This window comes from Pseudopipra pipra, chromosome 1 (assembly GCF_036250125.1).
Source record: "Pseudopipra pipra isolate bDixPip1 chromosome 1, bDixPip1.hap1, whole genome shotgun sequence".
Classification (NCBI taxonomy): Eukaryota; Metazoa; Chordata; class Aves; order Passeriformes; family Pipridae; genus Pseudopipra; species Pseudopipra pipra.
In genome coordinates, this window is record NC_087549.1 from 136,919,623 (window position 1) to 136,943,947 (window position 24,325).

Here is a 24,325-nt window from a genome sequence, read left to right on the forward strand (position 1 = left end):
TTTGCCTTCGTAAACAATATTCACTTTAGTGGGATTATTTGCTTATAAAAGAACTGCTCCTAAATAAGTGTCAGTGAGATGGAATGTTTTATAAAGTGTGGTGAGACCTTAAATAAAAAATCCAAAAGGCAAAGCAATGAAACAGTGCACTAGCACATAGAATCAGGGGAAAATAGAGGCCAAAGAAAGTTACCAGGAGGGAAAATTTATATAGTGGTCTTTAAAATAAACATCTTTGGAGTTCTGCCAGGAGATAGTGCTTAATTTACCATGGTTTTTTTCTGTGCACTTTTTTCTTTACTAAACACTGCAAAATATGCAGAATTACCAAGTACAGTAATCTTAAATGCAAGAAGAAATGCAGCAGACACTAAAGCATGAGGCTTGTCAATGCAGAGACATTTGGCTGCTATTTTCCTGAAGTTTGCCTCCTTCTGGGGTAAAACCCATCACATCACATAGTGAATCCACTGAATGATTTATTTAGTGGGTTAGCTATCAGGAAAGCTCTTCCTATACAGTTGCTTCCAAACAGAAATGGATTATTAGTTGCTCTTCTATTTAGTAGGTGTTTGTTATTGGATGGTTATGCATGGATAGTATCTTTTTGTTTTATGTCAGCTTTATTTGTCTCTTTCAGGTTCATTTGAAACTATGTGATAATTGAATATAATTACGGATTTTAGGAATCTCTTCTAAGAACTGATAAAAAAATAAGTGCATTTGATTTGCCTGGTAGTGAAGGCAGCTGTTAGACTTCTCTTTCTGCACTTGCTGCAACAATGAGAAATTTCCGTACAATTCCTAGGTTTGATTCTGCGATCAGGGAGTGCCATTGAGTAGCTGTTAGAGTAAACTATTTCTTGAATTACTTTTTGCTTTATAAGGGTTTTTTTTTGCCTTATCTTTCCTTCTGTCTTTGCTTTTGCAAAGAAGGTTTACATTTTGAATCTTTGAAGGGGAAAGTATTGGCAGCAACATAAAGGCAGCTTTGCAAAATGTGTATTTTGCCTTTAAAGAAAGTAAGATATTTGTTGTGGTTTTTTGAGTAAAATTTTCTTGCTGAGTCAAAAGCTTCTTTTCCAATGAATTTGGGAGAAGTCAGAGTACTCTCTTCCTTTAAGAGCTGGAAGAGCAGTGCCATTGTAGGTGGTGGGACACTGAGTGTTTTAAACTTCCACATTCCAGAGGTTTTGGAGGTGTAGCATTTGCATTGATTTGCAAATGCATGAAAGTCTTCCTTGTGAAAGAAAGACAAAGGCTCTCAGGCTTCTGGAATTGTTGTGTGTCCAAGAGAAGGTAAAAGTTGAGACCTCAGCTATAGAGAACTTACTGTTCGTCATGGAACGGGAGGATGAACCTTCTTTGGCCCTGTTTCATATGAAAGACTAGGAAACAGGTTTTATATTTCTAGTGACTGTTGTAGGAAATACAGTTTGAGCTTGTTAAAACTAGTAAGCAGTCTACCATGTTGTGTTTAAACTTGTTCGTAATGTAGCTGGTTGTTTGTTGTGATTTTTCAGTCATTTTACTGTAAATTGGTTTAAGAAGTCCTGAAATGCAGACCCTCCATGTAGGGTAAATGCTGAAGAAATGGGGCCTACATCCCTACTAAGTGGAATGCGTATATTGCTTTTCTTTCTGTGCTTTGGTGTGGAAAAAAATAAAGAACTTTAAACAGAATTCTAAAAAAAAGCCAGAAAGTAAATGAACATTGAGTTTTATGAGGTCTGTTGAGTTCTCTGTTTATAGAATTATCTTACTTTGAAGTTACTTACAATTAATATAATGACTAAGATGAGGTTGATAGACCATGACCTTGTTTGTCCCTAAAACCTAAATATGTCAGGTCATGGTATGGAAAGCTAAAAAGCAGCCAGTCTCAGCCCCTGTCAAACAACTGAATTATCAGTATACACCACCTTGATGTACAAAAGAAGCAAGGCAAAGAATTAAGCAGGATTATCCCCTTTCTGATCTTTCAAATGTTAGGATATAGGGTATGATTTTAGGACATATTAGCTATTGGGTGGAATGCTTCTTCAAAGTCTTATGGAAACTGTACAAGAATGACTTGCCTACCTTCAAGCCTTGCATATTAACAAAAATGCTTTAGGTAGCTGACATCTCATGTTAAGTGTTCTAAAACTCTCCGTAAAAGGCTGTTCTGAACTCAGAATTTCAGTCATTTTCATGTCTAAGTAATGCTGGTTTTGCATTTTATATATATATATATATATATATATATATATATATATATATTTATTTATTTATTTATTTATTTCAGTGGTATCTTGGTCCATTTTTTTCAATTGTGTTTTCTACTACCTTGGTTGATGTTATTTATTTTTTATTATTCTACTCATTCTCTGCTGCACTGAAGGGAGGTTATGATAAAATTGCAGTAAATTAAAATACAGACAATTTTCTTTTTACGTAAAAAAGTTTATCTTTTCTCATCTGAGATCTTGTAATGGGATTTCTACAGAGGAAGCGGTGTGTCATTTATGTTTATTACTCAGCAAGGGTCTCTCTCATTTAAAAACAAACACTTAATTGCCCCAGTGCTGAATGATACTTTCATTAAGAATCTGTTCTTAAATTGTTACATTTTGCGCATAAATGTAATGTGATATAGAATCTTTCTAAATGGGATTTCGGTAATTAGGACAGGAAAAAATGGAAACAGATTTAGTTTTGCCTGATATTTCTCTCTGGAATGCCGGGGAGAGATTGTAGTGATGCCTGGTATAGCAGCAAACTTCTGTACAGCATGTTTACTGGCCATGTGTTAAAAAAAACCAAGAAAAAGTATTGAGTAATGAGAAGGAATTTGGACTTCTTTCATCTTAATTTTTTTCTTCTGTTTTACTGAGAATGTTTTTGAAAATACTAAAAATTGCCATAGAATCCCAGTAAAACAAATAAAATGACAAAAATTCTACGAAAAGATTTTCAGGTACTAGATAGGTTGGTTTCATTTTAGCTTGTTTTGGAGGTTGAATTGTGTTTGATATACTTATTTAAGTGTTGTTTGCAGAAGCTTCTTGCTTAATTGGTTTCCAAGATGTTTATGGGGCTGTCCAAGTCATGCTGAAATTAAAGTAGAGTTCTTTTAAACACCAGTTTTATTAAAAGTAACTGAGCATCATATGTATATTGAAGCATGCTATGACACTTCTGAAAATTCTTTGTACCCAACATACAAAAAAATTTCAAGTTTGCAGTTTTTCTGTGTGTAATTGTGTAGACACGCTCATGTATACTGTATGGTATATTGTACCAGTAGGCACTCAGTCTAATTTAATGTTTCTGAATGCCACCAATACAGATTCTGTTAAATGAATGTGAAAATAATTGAGACTTAAAAGGACATAAACACAAACCTGAAGGCAAGGACAGTCTTGAAGCCTAATGCTATTAACCCTTAGCTGTTTAACCATTTGGGTAGTTGAATAGTGGTATGGAATGTAAGTAAATAAGTATTTGTACTGCCTTAACACTGGTGAAGTGTTACACAGAATCCAGGAGTCTACCAGGTGATCTCCTTTTGCAAACAAGCAGAGTTAGACTTTCATAAAAAAGTTCTTATACAGGCTTAGCTGCAGAATCCAGTTCTCAGCCTAGAATCTCCTGTAACACAGAACTTATTTATATTCTTCTTATCATGTTAAGTATTTTCTCTTTGATAGACGTGCTATATTTGTGATGAACAAGGCAGAGAAAGTAAAGCAGCCACTGGTGCTTGTATGACATGTAATAAGCATGGATGTCGACAAGCTTTTCACGTAACATGGTAAGTATATTTTATTATTTAATATCTCTGATGTTCCAGAAGGAGTCAATGCACACAGTGTGATGAATAAACGCATTTTATTTAGTACATTTTTGAGTAAAGAAATATAGTAAAGTGATTTGCTTTTATTATAAAAGGGTTTACTAACAATATGGCAGTGGCAGCATAGATATTGCTGTGCTGCAAAAGCTGTCTGGTAATACTCCCTTGGGTTGTATGAAATGGTGTGTGCTCCTCTGAGTAAGGTTTAGGGGGGGTTGGCTTTTTTTCTTGGTCTTATGTTATTTTTCTTAGATGATATTTATTAGGATAGGGCAGTGTGTAGACATTATTTACCTGCTAACTGATTTTGATGCTTACTTTTAGTAAATCAGTGGGAAGATTACTGAGCTGTATGTAAAAATGCACTAGATTCACCCATTCCAGTACAGATTTCCAAACATTTTGGTGGTAATTCACCTCACTGGTTTTATCTAAATGGTACAGATCTATCCTGAAATATTCAGATTTCATGTATTACTGTTGGAGAAAAACAGCTGTGTCCTCCATCTGATTCATTACACTTTAAGGTATTTAGGTTTGCTGGCATTCAGGAGATGCTTGTCTCACTTTATAGACTTCTAAAAGAGGCTGAATAATTATATTAAACTGCACGTTAACATGTAAAAGGAGGCAAAAAGAATTCCCCCCCAAAATTTACAGGCATTATTTGTTATTTCAATTTCAGCTGAAGTTATTTTGCAGTAGGTAGCTGGCAGGTTTATGTAGGCTGTTTAGCTACATAATATGTGGCTTTACCTGTCTGCTGCCCCAGTATGCTGCTTCATGACCAGTTCAGTCAGGGAAATGGTATTTGCAAATCTGCTTAAATTACTTAAAGGTATTTGCTTCAGTGTAACTAAGTGATAATTTGTATGTCTTGTGCAGCTCTTAAAGGATTTACTTCTATGTTTTAGTGCTGATTTCTTGGCAACACTTAATTTATTTATTTTTCTTTTAATTTCTTGACTGTGTTGCAGGTTTTATTCTTTCGTAAGCATCTAATGTTTCATTGCATGTGATCAATGTCAAGTTTCTTTTTATGGTGAAAATGGATTGTGTTCCTCAAAGCATGCATACCATGTAAAGGGATTACTTACAGATGTGAAAAAATGTATACATCTAAGTGCTTGTATGACAAGGTCCCTTTCCTTTCAAACTCTTGCATACAAGAGTTCTTTTCATCTTTTTACTTTCTTCCAAAACCCTGTTTTCAGTGAATGCTGTGAAGAACACGAGGATTACGTTAAAAATTAAAACATTTATCTTGCCAAATTTTAGAATGTTTTGATTCAAAAGCTTGGTCTTTACTATAAAATGATATCCAGCAGGAGAGTGCTATGGCTGGGGATATTGAGAGGCTTCTGTAATGTTTAAAAAAAATGGAAGAAAAATGTGACAACTACAGAAGGCAAAAACCCAGGGCAAGGCATATCAGTTTGGGATTAAGAAAACTAACGTCTAATGAAGAATGAGTTTTAGTCCATTTGGGTTTTGTACACCAAGCTTAGAACAATAAATCTTTGCTCGAAGAGACCCCCTTGAATGTTTTCTGTAGTTGGTATCTGCTGTAGATGTGCATGTATTTAGGAAGTGATATTTCTGAATTTCCCAAGAACCTATTTTTAAAAAGCAGTGAAAATAAACCACCTTATATATTATTATTTTAATTTTCATAGTCCCGTGCATCATTTTGACTGTAACATTGCATTATTATGGTAATGAAAATGATATAGAAAATGAAACTGAATATTTGGTTTTCCAATATCTAAGTTGATTTTGGTAAAGAAAATAAATCAACATTAAAAATGGTGAAAAGCAAAATTGATTTGAAAAAATTGTAGTAGAATAAGGTAATAATTAGCCCAGGCAAAGCAACTGCTAAGTCTTGTTATTTTTAAAAGAGATTAACCTGCCATAGTATTTTAAACTAATAAATATGGTTTGATTTATTATATAATTCAAGTTCTATTTAGAATAAAAAAAAAAAGTGATTTTCCTGGCATATCAGAGAAGGATGTATGCAACTTCTGAAAAAACCTTTGGATCTGCAGTATAGTTTTGTTTAAAACTGTTCTTTCCATAGATAATTTTTGGCTTGAATTTGAGGTGAGAATCATTGTAGATTGCTTGGAGTAGCTGCATAGTAAGTATAGATTTCCAAGCTATAAGCTTGTGTGAGTGGCTTAAAGACTCTGAAAAAGGCATCAGGCCAAAGTGTGAACCATACATCTTTTTCCCTGGAGTACAAAGGTCAGTTTTATGCACATGTGCCATTGGAAGTCACTTGTGTGGAAATCTCTTATTAATTTTAGATATAAGCATCCATACATTATCAGCTGTGATATCGTGGTACGAGCTGGTGTAAATTTGCTTTCCTTGAATGTTGTTTGGTTTATTTTTAGTGCACAGTTTGCAGGACTTCTTTGTGAAGAGGAAGGCAATGGTGCAGATAACGTCCAATACTGTGGCTACTGTAAATACCATTTTAATAAACTGGTATGTATTTGTTAAATTCTATAAATAAATGTCACTGACTTATTTTTTCGCTCTGAATTGCCATTAACTAGAAATAATATTTTCATGTAGCTCAAAAAGTAGATTGTATTTCATTAAAACAATGTTTTAATCACAGTTACAGAAGTACTAGCTGAAAATGTTTTTATAGTGGTTACTTTCTAGATGTGTGGGTTTTTCCTCTCTGCCAGAAATAGCATGCACATTTAGTGTTTTTTTTTCATTGAGTTCCTGTAATGTTTTCTTTTGCTATTTGTTTAGGTGCCTTCTAGGAATTTAGTCCATTTTGGAGTAAAGAAGCCATCCATTTATTTCTGCTTCTGTTACTCTTCTCCCCATATCTTCTGTTCTCTGTCTCATTGTGTAGCCAGCAGATATTCCCTGCCTATAAGTTCTCTTATACATGGCCTTAAGGAAGTGACTTGAGGTTTGATTTTTAAAAAATGAACAAACAAAACCTGTTGAAATGTCTCAGATATTTCATTAGGTTTTGGATCAGACCTCTGGGATCTTTCGTATCACTCCTTACCAGTTTGACAGATCCAGATAACTGTTTCTGAGTACACCTGTGAGGGTGTGGACTTGAAGGACTTACTGATGTTTAAAAAATATTAATTATGAGTATTAAAATATATGGACTTATGTTCAGATACTGCTGTAAGTACAGTTAAACTTGCAGATTACTTGTTTTCACTGCTAAAAAAGGTGAATACTTAGTGTGACTTTTGAATAGGTTGCAATGAGATAACACGGGGCCAAGTCAACCATTTTAGCTTTCTAGAAGTTAAACTTGGTGAGGTTAGCTCTCTCCTCTAGTGAATAATGATGAATTTGCTTCATAATTAAGATAAGTCATGGCTTTCAGGGCCTTACTAAACTGAGTTGGTTTTTTTTTACTATCTTGAGGTAAATATATACAAAAGGACAAAAGTGATCTATTACTTAGCAGTGAAGGCAAGCCTTTACACTGTTACGTATTTGATTTGAATTTTGCAGTGCTGCTATGATTGAGAACATTTATGTTTACTTCAAAAGCAAGTTTAATGATAAAGACATAACTCTATATTTGACATATGATTAGTTAGCTTTCTGTTATGAAGCTGTAGTGGTAAGGAGAGGGAAGACTGGCAGGATTGTTTTAAGTGTTTCAGTGTTTCTTTAGGATTATTGTGACTGTTAACGCCTGGTAAATACAAGTGCTTAGTATTTACTGCTGAAGATGGTGGGTGGTGTATATCTACTATTCCACTGAAAATTGGTTGACAGAACACCATCCTGAAGTGTCTATAATGCTGCCTCAGTTATGATGAAATAACAAACATTTAGAACCCTGGCCTAGTGTAAAGTGTTCTCAGTCCCGGACTAGGCTCTCAGACATTACAGAAATACAGGCAGTTACATGTGCTGCTTGTAAACCCATACATGACTACAGCATTCTGTATCCTGGTTTTTAATCCATTTAAATGAAAATATTACAGACAGATCACTTGAATAATAAATAAGTCATGAAGCCACAAAGCAGCCACCTCACAAAGCATTTCAGGCATGTGTCAGGGCTTCACTGTGGCTTCATGAGATACTCGCTTCAGCAGCATCTTTTTTATGTTATGAAAATGTGTCTAGCATTTTTTAACCTTTAAAAAGTGGCATATTTCATTTCTCTGTAGAAAGCATATCTTGTAAATTTGTGGGAGGTCTAAAAGTTGATTTAGGGTTAGGCTTTTTTCCTGGTGTACATGAGATAGTCTTGTGAATTTTATTAGTGTCAGTTTTTCAGTAACTGAAGTACTGATTTTTTTTTTCTCAAGCAATAAGGCATCTTATCAGTTGAAATGCTTTATACTTTTTATTTATTCAAATGGTTCCTTTTCTCTGTCCATAAATATATTTTCTCTTTTTAGAAAAAGAGCAAACGGGGATCTAATAGGTCATATGATCAAAGTTTAAGTGATTCTTCCTCTCACTCTCAGGATAAACACCATGAGAAGGAGAAAAAAGTAAGTGGATTTGTCCTTGCTAATTATGTGGCACATCTGCTTAATAGTAACGCTTCTGATAAATTTAATTTTTGATGAAAAGCCTGAAGGAAATCTTGTTCCTGAAGCACAGAATAATAATAGAGGTACTAGCATCCAGTAAGGAAAGATTTTCGGGTGCATTTGTACATGCAGCTTCCTGTTACTGTTTATCATCAGTTTTGGGATATGCACTGAAACAGTCATTGGAAAGGCTGTTTCCATGCAACTTCCTTTGCTTTAGTTTTCCACTAGAGTTTTTCTTGTATACCCTTTGTGACTATGTAGGAAAGAAAACCAGCAGTACACCTTTTAGCAACGGTGCAGTTAAACAGCTGCATCTAGTTTTTTATGTTTTGCCCTGCTATATCTTTTTCTCTCATCAAAGAACTGACATCTCTTCTTGACACATTTTACTGGAACTGGTGGTCAAGCCCTCTGTGATGGCAAAAGACCTTGTTACTCACCTGTGAATCTTCCTGTGAGGGTACTAAGAACATAACTGACTGGTGATTTCTAATGTTGGTATATTCCATTTAACAATTTGACATCACATATTTTTAAAAAAGGAATTTTAAATTTATGATGATTACTATTTTGTGTTTTTATTACTGCTGGATTAATAATTGTCTATAAAAAATTTGTCATCTATAAAAAATTTGTCATCTGAATTCAATAGGGGATGATTACACACCGTGGCACAATAATGCAAATAAGCTTTGGCTCTTTTTTAGTCCTCTAAGAATACATGCAAAACTGCTCACTTGCACACATCCTGTGCATCCTAATAGCTTAATAGAATTTTGTGTGGTTGTGAGTAAACTTAGTTCTGCATTATTAAAAGTCATTACATAAAACTTGAAATCAAAGAATCCTTTGACCAAATGTGTATTGTACAAAGGAGCTATGTTTATAGTAAAAGGGAATTGAATAACAAATGTCAGACTTCAGACTCTTAGTCTCCTTAATATTTGATTTGGATTTTAAGATCACTTCCATTTTGGATGGATGTTGATCTCCAGTTGTTCTTGGATTATCTTCTACAAAGTATCTTTAGATTTTTATTAGTGGTGTAGGTGAACATTTCGATCTTCATCTGGTAATGCAGAAAAGATTGTGCATTGCGATGCAGTTGTACCTCTAAATCAAAATTTATGGCTAAAATAATAAACATATGGGGTTTTGGCAGACTTTTTTTTTCTCTTAGTAACACATTGGTAGAAAAAGCCAGTCTTGAATGATAGACTACAGAATTAACTGCAAGGTAAACTCTTACTAATATTTGCCATATTTTTTTCTTAGTTTTTCACCAGAGTAATATTTCAGGTCATGTTTTGTCAAAATAACATGCATGGATTTTTACTCACATGGACAAAACTTGTAAGCTGGTGGGCTGATGTTTTTTGGGTTGCTTTTTTTGTTTGGTTTGGTTTGGTTTTTAAATGACTTTGACTGAAAATACTTTGACCACACAATACTTGTGAAGTCCTCAGGGTATACTTGGAGGGACTTTGTAACAGTGTGTTCAGTCGATATATCAGCTGTTTTTTTAGCTGGCTGTTCAGCTTCTCCTGCTCTGGAAGTGTTTTGGTGTAGACCTTCTAGAAATAGTAAATGTTGTGGCCTTTGCAAGTCCTGGCCCTTTTCTGTGACTTAAAATTTGCTAGAAATAGGATATTGAAGTTTGTTCTACCTTTCATGAAGTGAAACATGGTAATCCAAAAGATCTCATGGTCTGCAATACCACATGAAGCAATGCAGTTTGAAGCACTAACCTATTATTTGACATTCAGTGTTTCTCATGGCATGAGAATAATGAACAGTGTTCGAGTTAAAACCACCCAGCGGTGAAAAAAGTTGCAGTTTCCTAAAGCTGTTAATCATCTAACTTTTTGTGGCCACAGATTCTTTGTTTGGCATTTTTAATCTTACACATTCTGTAGTTGAAGAACAGACTGTTCTTTGCAAAACCCTAATCTTCAGTCAGTAAACTGTAGGTGTTATAAAGGCTCATTCTCTTGGTAAATTTGATTACCTTCTGCATGTGATGTCTTACACTGTATATTTGATATACTGTATCAAGTATCTTGGAGGACTGTGGTCATTTTTTAGGGTGACTTTCCTTATTTCCTCTTCTGTAAATCTGTTTGGAATCTAGATTGTTGTCATATTATGAAAATATGTATATATTTTTTCACAGATACAGTAGTGTCTCTGTGTGTGGCACCCCACGTGCCCCGTGGCCACTGTAGTTTCTTCTTTATCTTTCGTTTTTGTTCTTTGGAAATTTGGATAATCTGATCTGCAGGCATTGTTAAAGCTTTTCCTTTTGCCAAGCAGTAGCTGTATGAGTTGTGGCTTGGAACAATTTTTATTTCTCAGACCTCAAAAGCTATCCATTTGTGCATATGGAATACTAGACTGGAGTAAGAAGAGGTTGGTCTGAAAATGTTGATGTAGATAGATAACTGTCATTTTTACAAACAGACACTGCTGAAAGCCTGTGTTTTCCTTCATAGAATGTGTTAGTCTCTTCTGGACACTCTGCTAACAAAATTACTAACAAATATATAAGGGTATAATAATAAAAAAAAAATCCTGAACAAATTTAACCAAACCTTCGGTATGATTTAATTGTAATGATGAAGCTACAGAATAAATAGCTTCATTATATTCTGATTACTGCTGCCTAAGTATTGTTAGTTTCTATGGCAGAGATGCTATTTAGAAATGATTAGTGATGAGGCTGCATCCCTCATAAATAGGATTGGTAATATGTTGCTTGACATTCCATTATAATATCCCATTTTCTCAGGGCCCAGGTGTTTACCTCAAGCTTTCTTGGGAAAAATTTAAGCCACCATGAGGCTGTAGAAGAACACCTTGCTTTAATGTTCCTGGCAGTCTTATATTTGGAAGGACTAAAGAAAGACCTAAATATATCTGGAATTGACCTTTGTATAAAGGAAGTCTTTTTAGCCACTTACATGAAAATTAGTCAAGATTACTAGCTTTATATGTTTTTGACTTCTGAAAAATGTGAATATATTGCATATAAAGTAACTACTTTATAGCAGATGAATTAACCTAATTTCTACTATTGAAGTGCTTTGCTCTGGACTGAGCAGGAAGGGGAAATTTAAAACACTTGCTATGATGGCTCATATGATTTAAATTAAACAAAACTGGGCTTGTGACTGAAGACTGCAGATGTTTAGTCATTCCAAACACCCCCCCTTCCTTCGTCTTCACTGAGTTTTACATACTGGGCATGACACTACATGGCACGGGATATTTTTGGTCAGTTGGGGTCAGCTGTCCTGGTTTTGTCTTCTCTCAGGTTCTTGTGCCCCTGCAGCCCACTCGCTGGTGGAGTGGGGTGGGAGGAGGAGCAGAAAAAGCCTTTGGCCCTGTGTAAGCTCTGCTCAACAAAAATGAAAACATCCCCATGTTATCAGTACTGTTTTCAGCACAAATCCAAAGCACAGCTCCATACCAACTACTCTGAAGTAAATTAACTATATCTGGTTCAAAACCAGCACAATTTCAATCCTATAACTGTGAGAGATGTAGAATGAAAAGGTGCTTTAAGATACTCTTTTTCTTTGCTTTGGATCCTAGATTAATACAACATTATTAATACTTTGACTTTATAATGGTTTCTAGAAGGTACTTTCGATACTTTTTTATGAATCTGCATATATGTATAATATATATATGCTGTTCATCAGGTACAGTGTTTTGTGTGCTGGTAGACTACATGCAGTTAAAGATGATCTGCAATGTTAAGCTGACTGAGCCAGGAGAATTGAATGTACTCCTTTTGTTTGCCATTCTGTTTGCCTATTTTTTAACATAAATTTAACAGTTATCTTTAAGTTATCTTGCAGACAGTGGAGTGTTTCACAGCATGTAACATAATACATAATTTAAAATTTTAATACTTGCAGTTTTTATAGGAATAAATGAAGCTGAGCATTGACAATAAATAGTAGCATTGATTTAGTCTTGCACCATTTTTGAAGTTGAAAAGTGCTACTCAAGTGTGTAGCATTTGAGTATCTATTACTAACCATTAATATTAAACTGTGCAAATAACAGAAGAAGCATATTTTAATATTAAATATCAAAAGAAGAGTAGCTCATTCTGGTTAAGAGCTGGTAGTCTTGGACCTCATAGAAGCTTTGGATGGCATTTTTATTATTGATTCTTGAGTCTTTTTACCATTAACAGTGAAACTTTGGACCATCATTCCTGTACTTAAGTGAGGCTTTTGAATATTTAAGTAATTACATCAAGGACTGGTACTTAAGAACAAGTTTTATCCTTAGAGCTGCATATGTATGTGTTTGAATAATGCTGGCAATAGTGTTCAGTCTCTCCCTATAAACTATCCCCTGCCTGTCTCCTTTTGTTACTGTGACTGCAGCACCACTGCTGCTGCATTGAATTTTTCTGCTGTGGGTTATACCATTTAAAATGATAACTAGATGAATGCCTGAGCAAGGGTTGTTGTTGTAAAAATGAGATAAATTAGGATTTGAATTTGAAACTTGTGGACTGTGGGCATCTTTCATTCTGGAATTTTTATGGTTCTATTGCTCCTAGTCCCAAATAAGAGGCCAAGCTGGTCTGCTGTTGGGGATTAACAAGACCTATGTGCAACTTTCCATTCAGGATGTTAGTTGTGATGGTTGACAGCTCTGGATTTACAATCTTTGGTGGCACAAAGATAGTGCAGAAAACCTATAAATGACAAAAGCACCAATCTAAATACTCTGTACTAACAGAACATTCTGATAAATTGGAATTATTTGAGGGAATCAAAAACAGCAGCTGAAAAATTAGTGGTTTGGACATTCAGATGATTTTGATTACAATAATCAATAAGGAAAATAGGTTTGAAAATGTTCCTAAGGTTTGAAAACTTGGGACAACCAAAGGTAGTAGAGGTTTATCATTTTTGTAATAGAGAAGGGATAAAAATAGAATAATTCAAGGTCAACCCAAGCAGTTTTGTCTTGAAGGACTAAGCACTGGTGCTTGCTGATAGTGTGCATGTGTTTTAGTTCTTTCAAAACAGAAGTTAGTCTCCTGCTCCCTGAGCAGGTGAGTTCTTCTCTGTTCTGCATCTGCCTCCTCTTGTGCCTGTTACTGTCCATCTCTCATGTTCCTTCACAGAACTAACACAGCTCACTAAAACAGCAGAAAACACTGCACTTTGTTTTTGTTGCTGCTGTTTTAGTAGTTTGAGTGGGCACACAAGCTGAACAGTTCTGGAAAAGGTGAGAGCAGGGTCAGAAAACGTTTTTTTCTCCTTTGTAACACTGAACTGTTAACTGCTGCACTTCAGAGCATATTTTAATGAAATAAAGTACTGTGGAAACCTCATTGGAGAGGGCTGTGCATTCTTGAGGCAAAAATTAATTGTAATTAAATGTAGATACCTTTAGTAAGTTAAATGATACTTCCATGTGGAAATATTATGAAATAATAATGCCATTTAAGAGAAAAGCTGAACTTATCCACTCCATCTGTACTAGAAAAGTTATTGTTCACTTGCATTATTTTGAAACATTGAAGTCCAACGTGTGAAAAGATAGATTTGATTACATCTATTCTCTTGTGTCATGGTTTAGGAATGGCATTCCCTAATTTATTTCCACCCTCCCATGCTTGCTCCCTCCCCCCTCCAGCGGGAGATAAAAAAGCTAGGGATTATGGGCTGAGATAAGAACAAGTTACAATGACATAAGAAAAGTGAACAGCAACAGCTACAGTCCTAATAACAGCAAGTGTATAAAAGAGAGGGTGTTTTCCATGCAAGGTGCTCACTGACGTGGCGCGACCCCCAAGGGAATGACCAGAGTGGTCGGCGGACCCTCCACACGCCACCTTTTCTTCCCATCCGGAAGCCAGGCCCCTCCCTCCTTCCTGGAAGAGAGAGTCCCTTCCCTCTGTCCCCCAGTGATGATGTGGGTGGTATGGAATAACAACCTGGACGTGCCCACATGGCTTGGCCGGTGGGAAACCAGGACATGTTGGTAACAGATCTGAGCTACAATGAAGTTATACATGTATCCTTAATTTGATATTTCCATGAGATGGTATTTTTGGTCAGGAGTCTGGTAAAATGTTTCTCTGAAAGTATGTTAAAGAAAATGAATGATGTTATGCTGACCTTTAGAATGATCCAACATGTAAATGAGCTAAAGTGAGCTGTATTTATGAAGTCATATTATATAATAATTTTGCATATTGAATCTTTGTGGAAGAAATAAAAGCAATCAATGTGCTTTTTTCTGCCTTCTCCATTCCCCTCTCCCCTGCCCCACAAGAGGCCAATGTACAGAAAGTGCTATAGAATTAAGAAATATTGCACCTTATTTGCTTTCTAATCTTGCAGCATGTAGGTGTTGGCATTAAGATGGTATTACGTAATTTTTTAGATAAAAACCAAAATCCAAAAATGATATCTTTGGTGATAAATAAAGCTTTCTGATTAATCATGACATATGAACTCTAGGTATTTTATACTGATATTTAGCTGCACCATAGATCAGGGCTCTTCAGGTTCTAGGTTGAATAATGTTAAGCTGCTTACCCAGTGGCTGCATGGCAGTCACACTTTATTTTTCTTACAGTAACAAAGATTTCAGAAGCTGCCTAAATCTGGTGTGCTGAACTACCTTATTTGTGAACCAAGATTAAAATTTCCCTCATTAATTTTGTAGCTGGTGCTGTATTTTTTTATTATATTCTTCCTTTGATTGTGTCTTCTGCTAAATCTTGGGTTTACAGAATGTAATATTGCATTTGTCAGCTCTGCATAGGTGTTTGGAACATCTGAACTCATGCTTAAACATATGAATGGGTTCTGCCTGCCCTTAGTGCTCCCTTAGCTTTTACTTATTGGCAATATTATTTCCAGTCCTTGTTAACAGTAATTTCTGCCTTTTATATTCCTTACTGTAAAGCTCGTAGGAGGTCAGACATTTGATATGATTACCTTCCTTAGAATGAGGTGTTCCCACGTGGCTTTCTGGATGGATGTTTATCTTGGTGAGCTGCTGATATGTGTTTTGGGGATTTTTTAGAGCTATGACTGAACAGAGATCTTACAAAAGTGAAGCATGTAAAGTTGTCCATGAAGGGCTAGTGGTTTGTTCTTTTTTTGGCGGTAGGGGAGATGATTAGTTAGTATGGCCTTTGAGACAGACTTGATTAAAAGCTGTCATATTTGTTAAATGTTGTGGGAATTTGTGTCCCTCTTTTACTTTTCTGGATTCCAAAGTGGATATTGCAGAACTCTTGTTATACTTAGTATGCATCTTTATGGTGAGAAAAGGGTGCAACTGCACTGTGGGAGCTACGTCTCTTCATCTCAGCAGGTTGTTTTGGAAATTTTTATTCTTACCAGTGTAAAATCTGAGCATTTCTTTCAAACGTTTTCCTGCAGTGAAGTGTTCTCCACTTCTTTGATGTTATATGCATCTGGAGTCAATTCACATTCAGAAGTAAGACTTCTGAACTTTCCTTAGGAAGAAAAAACAGTAAAAAATAAAAAATAGAGGGAGAATTATTAGAGGAAGTATAACTTAAAAGGAGGAGGGAATGTAGAGGTAAGGACAGCAGATGTCCTGTGAGTGAGAGATTTGTATCCAAAAGGCCTTTGGATGGGTTACCCCTCCAGTGTCCTTGAGTGTTAAGCTGTGGCCGTGGTAAGCTGTCCTGTCAGACTTTGTGCTGGTGCTTTGGATCTGGGAGAGGAATTTGATGTGGTTGCTGATGCTTCACTTTACAGAAATGAAGCATATTCTTTTGTTTATGCCCCCTCCCTTCCTGCTGTTCTTGTGTCCCCTTTTCCTTCTTCTTGACACCTCCTTTTGTATTGAGACTACTGTCAAAGCGATTTCAGTACATGCAAAATGTAATTTGAAGTTCTCCTAACTGTTCTTTTGAAGAGAATTTTATGTTTCTTCACCTTTTAGATGAAATTACACTGAAAGTAAGAGAGCACTAGAAGGTCAACAGAAAAGATTGTAAAACATGTTCATTTAAAAGTTTTCCTATTGTTTACTGATATTTCTGTGAAGTTTCATCTTAAAGCATATTGAAGTCATTGCCCCTTGGCTCCAAAATTATAAATAAAAAAAAATTCTTTAGAGTGATTTGAATTTCCTAGTAGAATGATAAAAGCTAAAGAAACTCAGGCAGTGGCTTAGCCATTTCATAGCTTCATTCTTGAGGCTTGTCTGGGGTTCAGTGAAATTGTTACTCGAGTTTATCTAAACATCATACGTGTGATGATATAGTTTGGTAACTAGCACTGGTGGAAGTCTTTTGGGTCAACAGATTTGATGAACAACGTGGCAGTCTGGGTGTAGGTGCTTCTGTTTTTTTCCTTGATCCCTGCTTGTTTTTCTGGTAGTATGGGTAGCATTTTGGGGATTGTTAAATGTAAGATGTTATTGAAAAGACTGGGCACTGCATTTGAATGCCTCCTCTCCATATTTTTTTTTCTTTCACATGTGTATTTTCCAGATCTAAAAAGAGGCATACAATCTCCCCTACAGAAGAATACAAAAACCCCCAAAATCAACCTGTCTGATCTAAAACTCCTTCAACAAGCCTATATTAGGTTTCAAAAATTTAAATCCTACCTTATGGTGTATATCATTGTAATTATGACACCTGTACACTTTATTGTCAAAGGAAAAACTCTGTATTTCTATCCCTGTGGCACAGTGAGAGAAAAACCCCAAGTTCACTTCAGTGTATAAAACCCCCAAACCACGAGCTTTTTGAAGACCAACCTTTGAGTTTTAAGAAGTGTACAAGAATTAAAAGAACTTAATCTATTGTATTCTAGCAAGTATATTTTTACATGAGATTTTGGTGACAATTGCTTTGTTACTTTTTTAATGAACTTTCTGGGTTAAACTCTATTTCCTTTCTGGCAAAATTAGGCTGTAAGTTTAGTGGTTTAGACTGGTTAGAAACATGGTGTTCTTTAAGTCAGCTATTTATAGTTCATAAAGGTAGAGATAAACGTGTTTTGCTTTCAGCTTTGCATCTAGGTTGTCAGTTAATTGATTCTGCTTTATTAGAGAATTTGAGAACCCATTCTCTTAATGTCTTAGGCTGATTCCATGAAATAAGTCCCTCATATTTCTTCCACTGTGACTGAAGCTTATACTTGGTCATACCTCAATCTCTTGTCCTGGTGCTTGGTGAGAGTGGTTGTGCAGCCGCTGTTGAACAAATTATGTTTTCTTTTGAGAGTCTGGATAATCATTTTGATAGAGAAAGATCAACGTGGGTAATTTTTAAGATGCAAAACAGTTACTGAGTTTTCATATGGTTATTCAGACTCACACATTTTGTGTTCCTCGTGTTTTCAAGCTGCTCAATGGGATTTTTAAACCCCTTGTGTCAATCCATATGTATGCACTTTTTTTTACTAGCTTTCTGTTGAAACAGTCATTCTGAACAAATAGCCATAGTTCTGTAGAGTTTTGTCTTAGTGCATGAAAATTTCACAAATACATAGTTAAAGAAACAAAATACTTGAGTGTCAGTACCTCGAGTGCCAAAGCTAAAACCTTGCATTAATTTACATTAGTATCCAACCAAAAAATACTGTAGAGGTGCAGAAATGCAGAAAGATCTTTGGTGAAAAATGGAGGAAGATCTCTGAAGCAGAAGCCATGTCTCAGTTTTTAATCCAATTTCTTTTGTTGATTAATTGATTATTGGAAAAATGGAGAATATTAACACCAGTGGATTCATAAATGCTGGCTATAATTGAAGAATTTCAATTTGTGTACTTTGAAAGCAAATGTAAATACTTGATTTACTTTTTAAAAATTATATTATAAAAATTTCAGAACTTTAGTGTGGTTTCGAAATAACATTATTGCCGTCTCTTGAATTTTGGTAACACTTGATGCTCTGTAAAATGGGTTATGTTGAAGATGAAGCTGAACTTAGTTTGTATTCTGTTTTACAACTTATAGAAATATAAAGAGAAAGATAAACACAAACAAAAATACAAGAAGCAGTCGGAGTCCTCACCATCCTTGGTTCCATCTCTTACTGTAACTACAGAAAAAGTAAGTCAATGTATTTTTTTTCCTCTTCCACTTCAATTACTTATGTTGAAATTTCATGGTGTAATCATTCCACTCACAGGAGCTTTATAATGGCATAAATTCTGTAATTATCAAACACTCTTGATATTTTTTCCTATGATGTAAAATCCTAAATACTTTGAAGTTTTCTATATATAGAAAGACTTAGAGTTTTGTATTTTAATCATGAGGGGTTTAATGACCCCAGTCAGGTGCCACTGATACTTCCGTAAATTTTATTTAATTGAATTATATTTAATAATTTGAGCAGTTTTAGAAGGTCTTTCCTTTGAAATTTACTTGTGTGTGCTGAGCTGACACTGAACCTGTAACATTTAAAACTGGTAATTATGAAATTACAGCTCATGCTTCATATCCTTGTAATATCATATTGCCTTTTTAGCAGTCTGCTCTGTTGGGTTCTGTGGCCTTTCCTTCCTGATAATATACTGGCAAATACCCAACTCCAGGGGCAACATACAGGGTTAAATAATGACAGTTCTCATTGTACTCGACAAGAATCACCTTTGCTATCCACCAGTGACACGAATGTTGGCATTACAGGGTGAGCAGTACTACTGAGAAATGGGTTTACTCAAAGTTGGAAAACATTTGTCCCATTCATGTGGAAATGTTTGACATTTCCACAGGCAATCATGGTTTGAAAACATTATTGCATAGATCATCGTAGATCATTGTGTTTTACCAGAAGTGTTGAGGCTTATGTTAACTGTATCTGGTTTGGTTCTGAGCCCTTACACTCAACAAATGTGTGTCTGCATATGGTACACCAAGAGCTTGTCAGGGTGAAGTGACTGAAATACCAAGTTCATCTCTAAGTTTCTGGAAGTATTCCCTCAAATAGTTGTATCAATGCCAAGAACAATCTCCAAGAAAGTTAGATTTTTAGTATGCTTTGCATATTTCTTTATTCTGCATGGTAAGATTATTAAGTTAAGAATGCATAGCTGTTAACATCCCATTATTTGTGACTCATGCTTCTGTTAAGTCTTGTTTCTGGTTCTCCTGTATTCTCTTTGACACTGTTGTGTCAAGTAAGATAGTAGTCAGTGGTTTTCTGAAACTCTCAGTAACTATTAAAAAAGAGAAGAAAAGGTAGAGTCAATTTGCCACTTTGGTGTTTTGATTTAAGAGCTATTAGAGATTGCAGTTGGTGAGTGTAACAGGTTTTTTTTGAAATTAAGTTGTTGAACACTTTGAGTAGTATTGACTGGTCTGTGTGATTTGTTACTTCATTTTATTAATTTGCCTGAAACGTATTTGTCTTAAGTCTGAGATAACTTGTAAAATTCATAGCCTGTGAAAGAGGCTTCTTATGTGGGAACTTCCTATAAACTTTACAACTTTGGCTTAGGTTTTATGCTATGTATGATCTTATCTTTTTTGAACTACATCCCTCTTGTACTTTGATTATCTAATAATCATAATAAGTTTTTACAAAAAGTGGTATTAATGTATATTTTTGTAAAAGTTAAAGGAAGTATTTTGAAATATTGATTATTTTTTGCCTCCTGCCTATTACAATATGCTTTTAATGCCAAAGACACTGTTGGATTCTTTTTTTCTGCTAAGCTTATTTCTAATTGCTTTGTTCTCCTTATATTTGTCCTAATTACAAGATTTACTCCTAGGGTTAGTCACAGGGGTGAGCTAGATCAAGTTACTAAAGTGAATAAAAACTCTCGAATTCTAGAAGTTAAATTATAACTGAGCTAAATTAAAACAGAGTATTTACTGTGGAATTTAAATATCAACATGTGCCCTTTTAGTTTTCTTATTTAGCCTTATGCATCCTGCATGTTTTCTTTACCTAACCTTTCTGCTTCATTTACTACCTTCTTTTTATAATGCTTCATATTGTCAGGAAAATTGGTTTTCAGTTTTTTAAATGAGGTTACTAAGTGTGATTGTTTTTTTAAAATGTATCTACTGGATATGTGGAAGTGATTTTTTGTGGCTAGTTCCTTCAGTTAATTTTTTTTTCAGAGTCCTGCCTTCACTATTTACATGCATTTGTCTTTCTGGGCTATAAATTCATAATGTGTTCCTCAAAAATTTGAAATTGTAATAATGAAACAGGCTTCTTTTTTTTTCTGAGTTAAATATTTAGTTCAGAATATCGTGTTAATGTGCTACTTGTATGTGTCCTTTTACATAGCTTTGTCAGAATTGGTTTGGACTTGATGTCTGTTACACAGCAGTGTCTCTTTGCTTGGAATGCATTACTTCATTTTGGTGTATAATCATTTCTGCTACCCTGGTGTTGCTGTGGGGGGAACTGAAATTTGAAATGAAATTTGTTTTTTCTTTTTAAAGATGTTAAATCCTTTGTGATATAATGGTAATGACCATTTGTGCAAGTGATGCCTTTAAAGCATGTTTTTATCTGGATGAGTGGCTTCTTAAGATAACATCATGGAAGGCTGCAGAATAAACTGTGGATTTACATTATGTGAGTTAGTGTATGTGGATTGCCTATTTGTCCTGCAGAATTTAATTTCAAGAAATTTTACTGAGGTTCCAGTCCATGCCATTTTGAGAGGCATTTTCGTGCATCCCTGTAATGCCTCAGTAAATGTTTTTTAGTCTGAATCAGTTAAGTTTGAAAAAGTTTGAAATAAGAAATTCCTGACTACTCTTTGATGTATCTACTAGCAGTTTTTTCACTTTTGGGACATAGATACAGAATATTTTAAGAAGAAGTAGTATAACTTAGGAATTTGAATTCTCGTGCTACCTTTTCTTCTGGCCTTTCTCTTGGTGGAGAAGAGCCCTCAGCCCTGTATTTGCAAGTCCTACCAGGAAACCTGCTCCAGTGTGGGCTTCTCTCTCAATAGGTCCGCAGGTCCCTGCCAGGACCTTGCTCCAGCCTAGATTTCCCATGAGTTCACAGCCCTCAGGCATCCACCTGCTGCAGCGTGGGCTCCTCCCTGGGCTGCAGATGGATCTCTGCACCCCTGTGGTGCTCCATGGGCTGCAGGGGCACAGCTGATGCGCCAGGGGCTGCACCAGGGGCTGCACCAGGGGCTGCACCAGGGGCTGCAGGGGAACCTCAGCTCCGGAGCCTGGAGCGCCTCCTCGCCCTCCTTCTGCACTGACCTTTGTGTCTGCGGAGTTGTTCCTCTCACATGTTCTCACTCCACTCTTCCCTGGGTGCAGTGGCTTCTGCCCAGTAACTTTTTTTTTCCTTCTTCACCGTTTCTAATGGTGTTGGAGTGGCTGGCATTGGCTCTGCTGGACTTGGGGGAAGCTTCTAGCAGCTTCTCACAGAAGCCACTCCTATAACCCACCCACCCCTCCCCACTACTAAAACCTGGCCACGCAAAACCCAGTGTTGGTTTTGGACTCTACTCTTACCCTCTGGCATTTTTGTGCAAGAGTACTGCCTTACATATCTGTATTAGGACTAAAGGCTACTCAAGCCTTGGAACATACTGTGTATAGCAGGAATGATTATTATGCCTTTACCATAAATCTAAATCTTTCCCCGGAAGTTTTAAGGCCTGCTGCAGATGGATGATATAACTCTTCAGGGCACACAGAGAGATGTATGGGGAGTGTAAAAATGACAGTAGCTATCTGTGTGCCAAGTGGGCAATGTGAAAGTGTGCTTTCTGGAAAAAAACCTGCAGACTGGTTTATGGGAAGTGTAGAGGAACCCTGATACACACAGCTTGCTAATTGCACTAGCAGGTACTGAGTGTTTTTTGAGAATAGGTTTAACATTCATGAAATAGTCAAGTCCTCCCAGACTAACTCAGGAATGGCATTGAGTGACAGCATCTGTGGAATCTCCTTTTTGGGGGGTGTCTGCATTGAAATGAAGGGAGGTGACTGAGTGCAGTGTTTGCAGTCAGTGCGGCAGCCTCGAGGAGTGTATTCCATTTAAAACGCATGTGCTGGGAGGGGACAGCATTACAAGCTCAGGGGGGCTGCAGAGGCTGAAGCCATTCAGTAAATAACCAGAGGTGTTCTGCCTCTATCCTCAGGTTCTTGCTCCCTGCCACTCGCTCTCCTGATCTCAAAAAAACCCAAACTGAACAAACAATTTAACTTTGCCATGGTATATTAAAGTTTTTCTGAAACATTTCTATCAGATCTTTGCCTGGTAGAACTTAGCATTTTAGACAGCAGTTTGTTTAGCGGTGAGAAGGTTATTGTATGAACCAATTAGCTTAATAAGCTAAAGTTTTGCTGCAGTTTTACCTTAGATTCTCTTGCATGTCTTAGGGATTCTGGAAGCAATTGATGTAGGCGTATCTGGGTTAGGGCACTTTGTTACAATTAACTCCTTAAAGTAAGGAATATAATTTGTGGGAAAAAAACCCAACCCAGCCAACCAAATGATACTAATTTTATTTGGCTTAGGGTATGTTGCATCATATTAGTGTTCAAGATAGGCTGAGAAAGCATGTAGATTCCAGTACACTTTACAGCACCTTCCGAAGCACAAAGAGCTGGTGGAGCAAAAAAAGCAGAACTGTGATGTGCATGCATGTTCTCCAGAATCTGTCAAGAGCGGGACTCAGGCTTGCAGTCAAACCAAATCTTCACACAGTATTTGCAAAATAATGCTTACTTGTCACTGCCTAACCCTGGCCAGTCTGTACGGCCCTGTTAAACTCTTTATTTCCCTTTAAAATAAACAAGTATTTAAAAAATCCTGCAGGAACGGGGAAGAGGGACTAGATAGCATTAAAGTGTGTTGATATCTATAGAGAATTATCCTTGCAATTAATATTAACTGAGTTGATAGGAGATATGAATTAGTCTAGGAAGGTTTTTGATAAGAGGAGGAATCTTGGATCCTAGAAGAAGCCTGACTTTTGGGTTGGGTTATTGCATGTCTGGAAACTCGTTGTTCAAATGGCCTGAGTTTGAACTGCTGCTTCTTAATTCAGGTCAAGTGACGTACCAGTTTCCAGAAAATTGAACATACTGTGGACTTTGTAATAGTTCAGAAAGTTAACTGCTGTAGTTGCCTTAGAGTTGGCTTCATCTTCATTAGAAACATCAATATAGTTATATGAATTTGAGGTAAATTATTTTTAGCATTGTACTGTTAACAGACTCAAACTGATTTTTCTTCACTGTTGTACTGAAAATCTGTAGTATATTTTTATTGCAGCTGATAGTAATTCATACAGAGTGGTATGCAACAGATTGAAACTTTTGCCTTCCTCAAAGCTTGTTTATTTAGTTGTCTTCTGTCATTTGCAACTGAAAAGTAAGGTTTATGTAAATGTCTTAGCTGTTTTAGTGAAATATGGAAAACTTTGTATAGCTGGTATATAAAGCTGTTTGTAAAGATGAAGAAATGTTTTGCTTTAGGCCTAAATTCAACAAGCATCCTGCTTGGGAAAGGGAAAATGTGTGTATATGCTCAATTCTAAGAGGCATGTGTTTGTGCGGTCTTTAATCAAGATAAATATAGATACTATTTTAAATTCTGTTCTGTAAAGAACTGAGAAACAAGCTCATTTTGAACAGATGAGTGGCTTCTAGGTTTGATCCATATTTTTTTAAGAAGCTTTAAACAGCTATTTTACTAGATGATTTAAGTATGAATAACATTGGAATGTTTTTTCCTTTTTCCTGATTTTGCTTTCATTTTTTCCTTCTGTTACTAAAATTCTGCTATCACATCTCCGCTTTTTTTTTTAAGTCATGAGGAAAATTCTATTCCTTTGTATGGTTTTCTAATGTTGTGCATGCAGTTTCCCTGCCCACCTAATTACTTTCCGTGAACCTCTTTTGACTATTATTCATCAATATGTGCAGTTGTGAAAAAATTTAACAGAGG

The 24,325-nt window shown here is 35.9% G+C and overlaps 1 protein-coding gene across 11 annotated transcripts in view; it reads left to right on the plus strand.

Moving 5' to 3' along the window:
- The window catches only part of MLLT10 (MLLT10 histone lysine methyltransferase DOT1L cofactor), a 123,338-nt gene that overhangs the window by 36,246 nt on the left and 62,767 nt on the right, over window positions 1-24,325 (plus strand). For 9 of the 11 annotated variants that reach the window (XR_010425049.1, XM_064635069.1, XM_064635090.1 and 6 more), the window contains 4 exons: window positions 3,693-3,796; window positions 6,241-6,334; window positions 8,254-8,349; window positions 18,388-18,483. Coding sequence is in view for 10 of the 11 variants with exons in the window: in XM_064635069.1 (XP_064491139.1) it covers window positions 3,693-3,796; window positions 6,241-6,334; window positions 8,254-8,349; window positions 18,388-18,483 (390 nt within the window). In the remaining variant the exon portion in view is untranslated. The remainder of the gene's footprint in view (window positions 1-3,692; window positions 3,797-6,240; window positions 6,335-8,253; window positions 8,350-18,387; window positions 18,484-24,325) is intronic. The other 2 variants (XM_064635059.1, XM_064635126.1) reach the window with 1 other exon arrangement.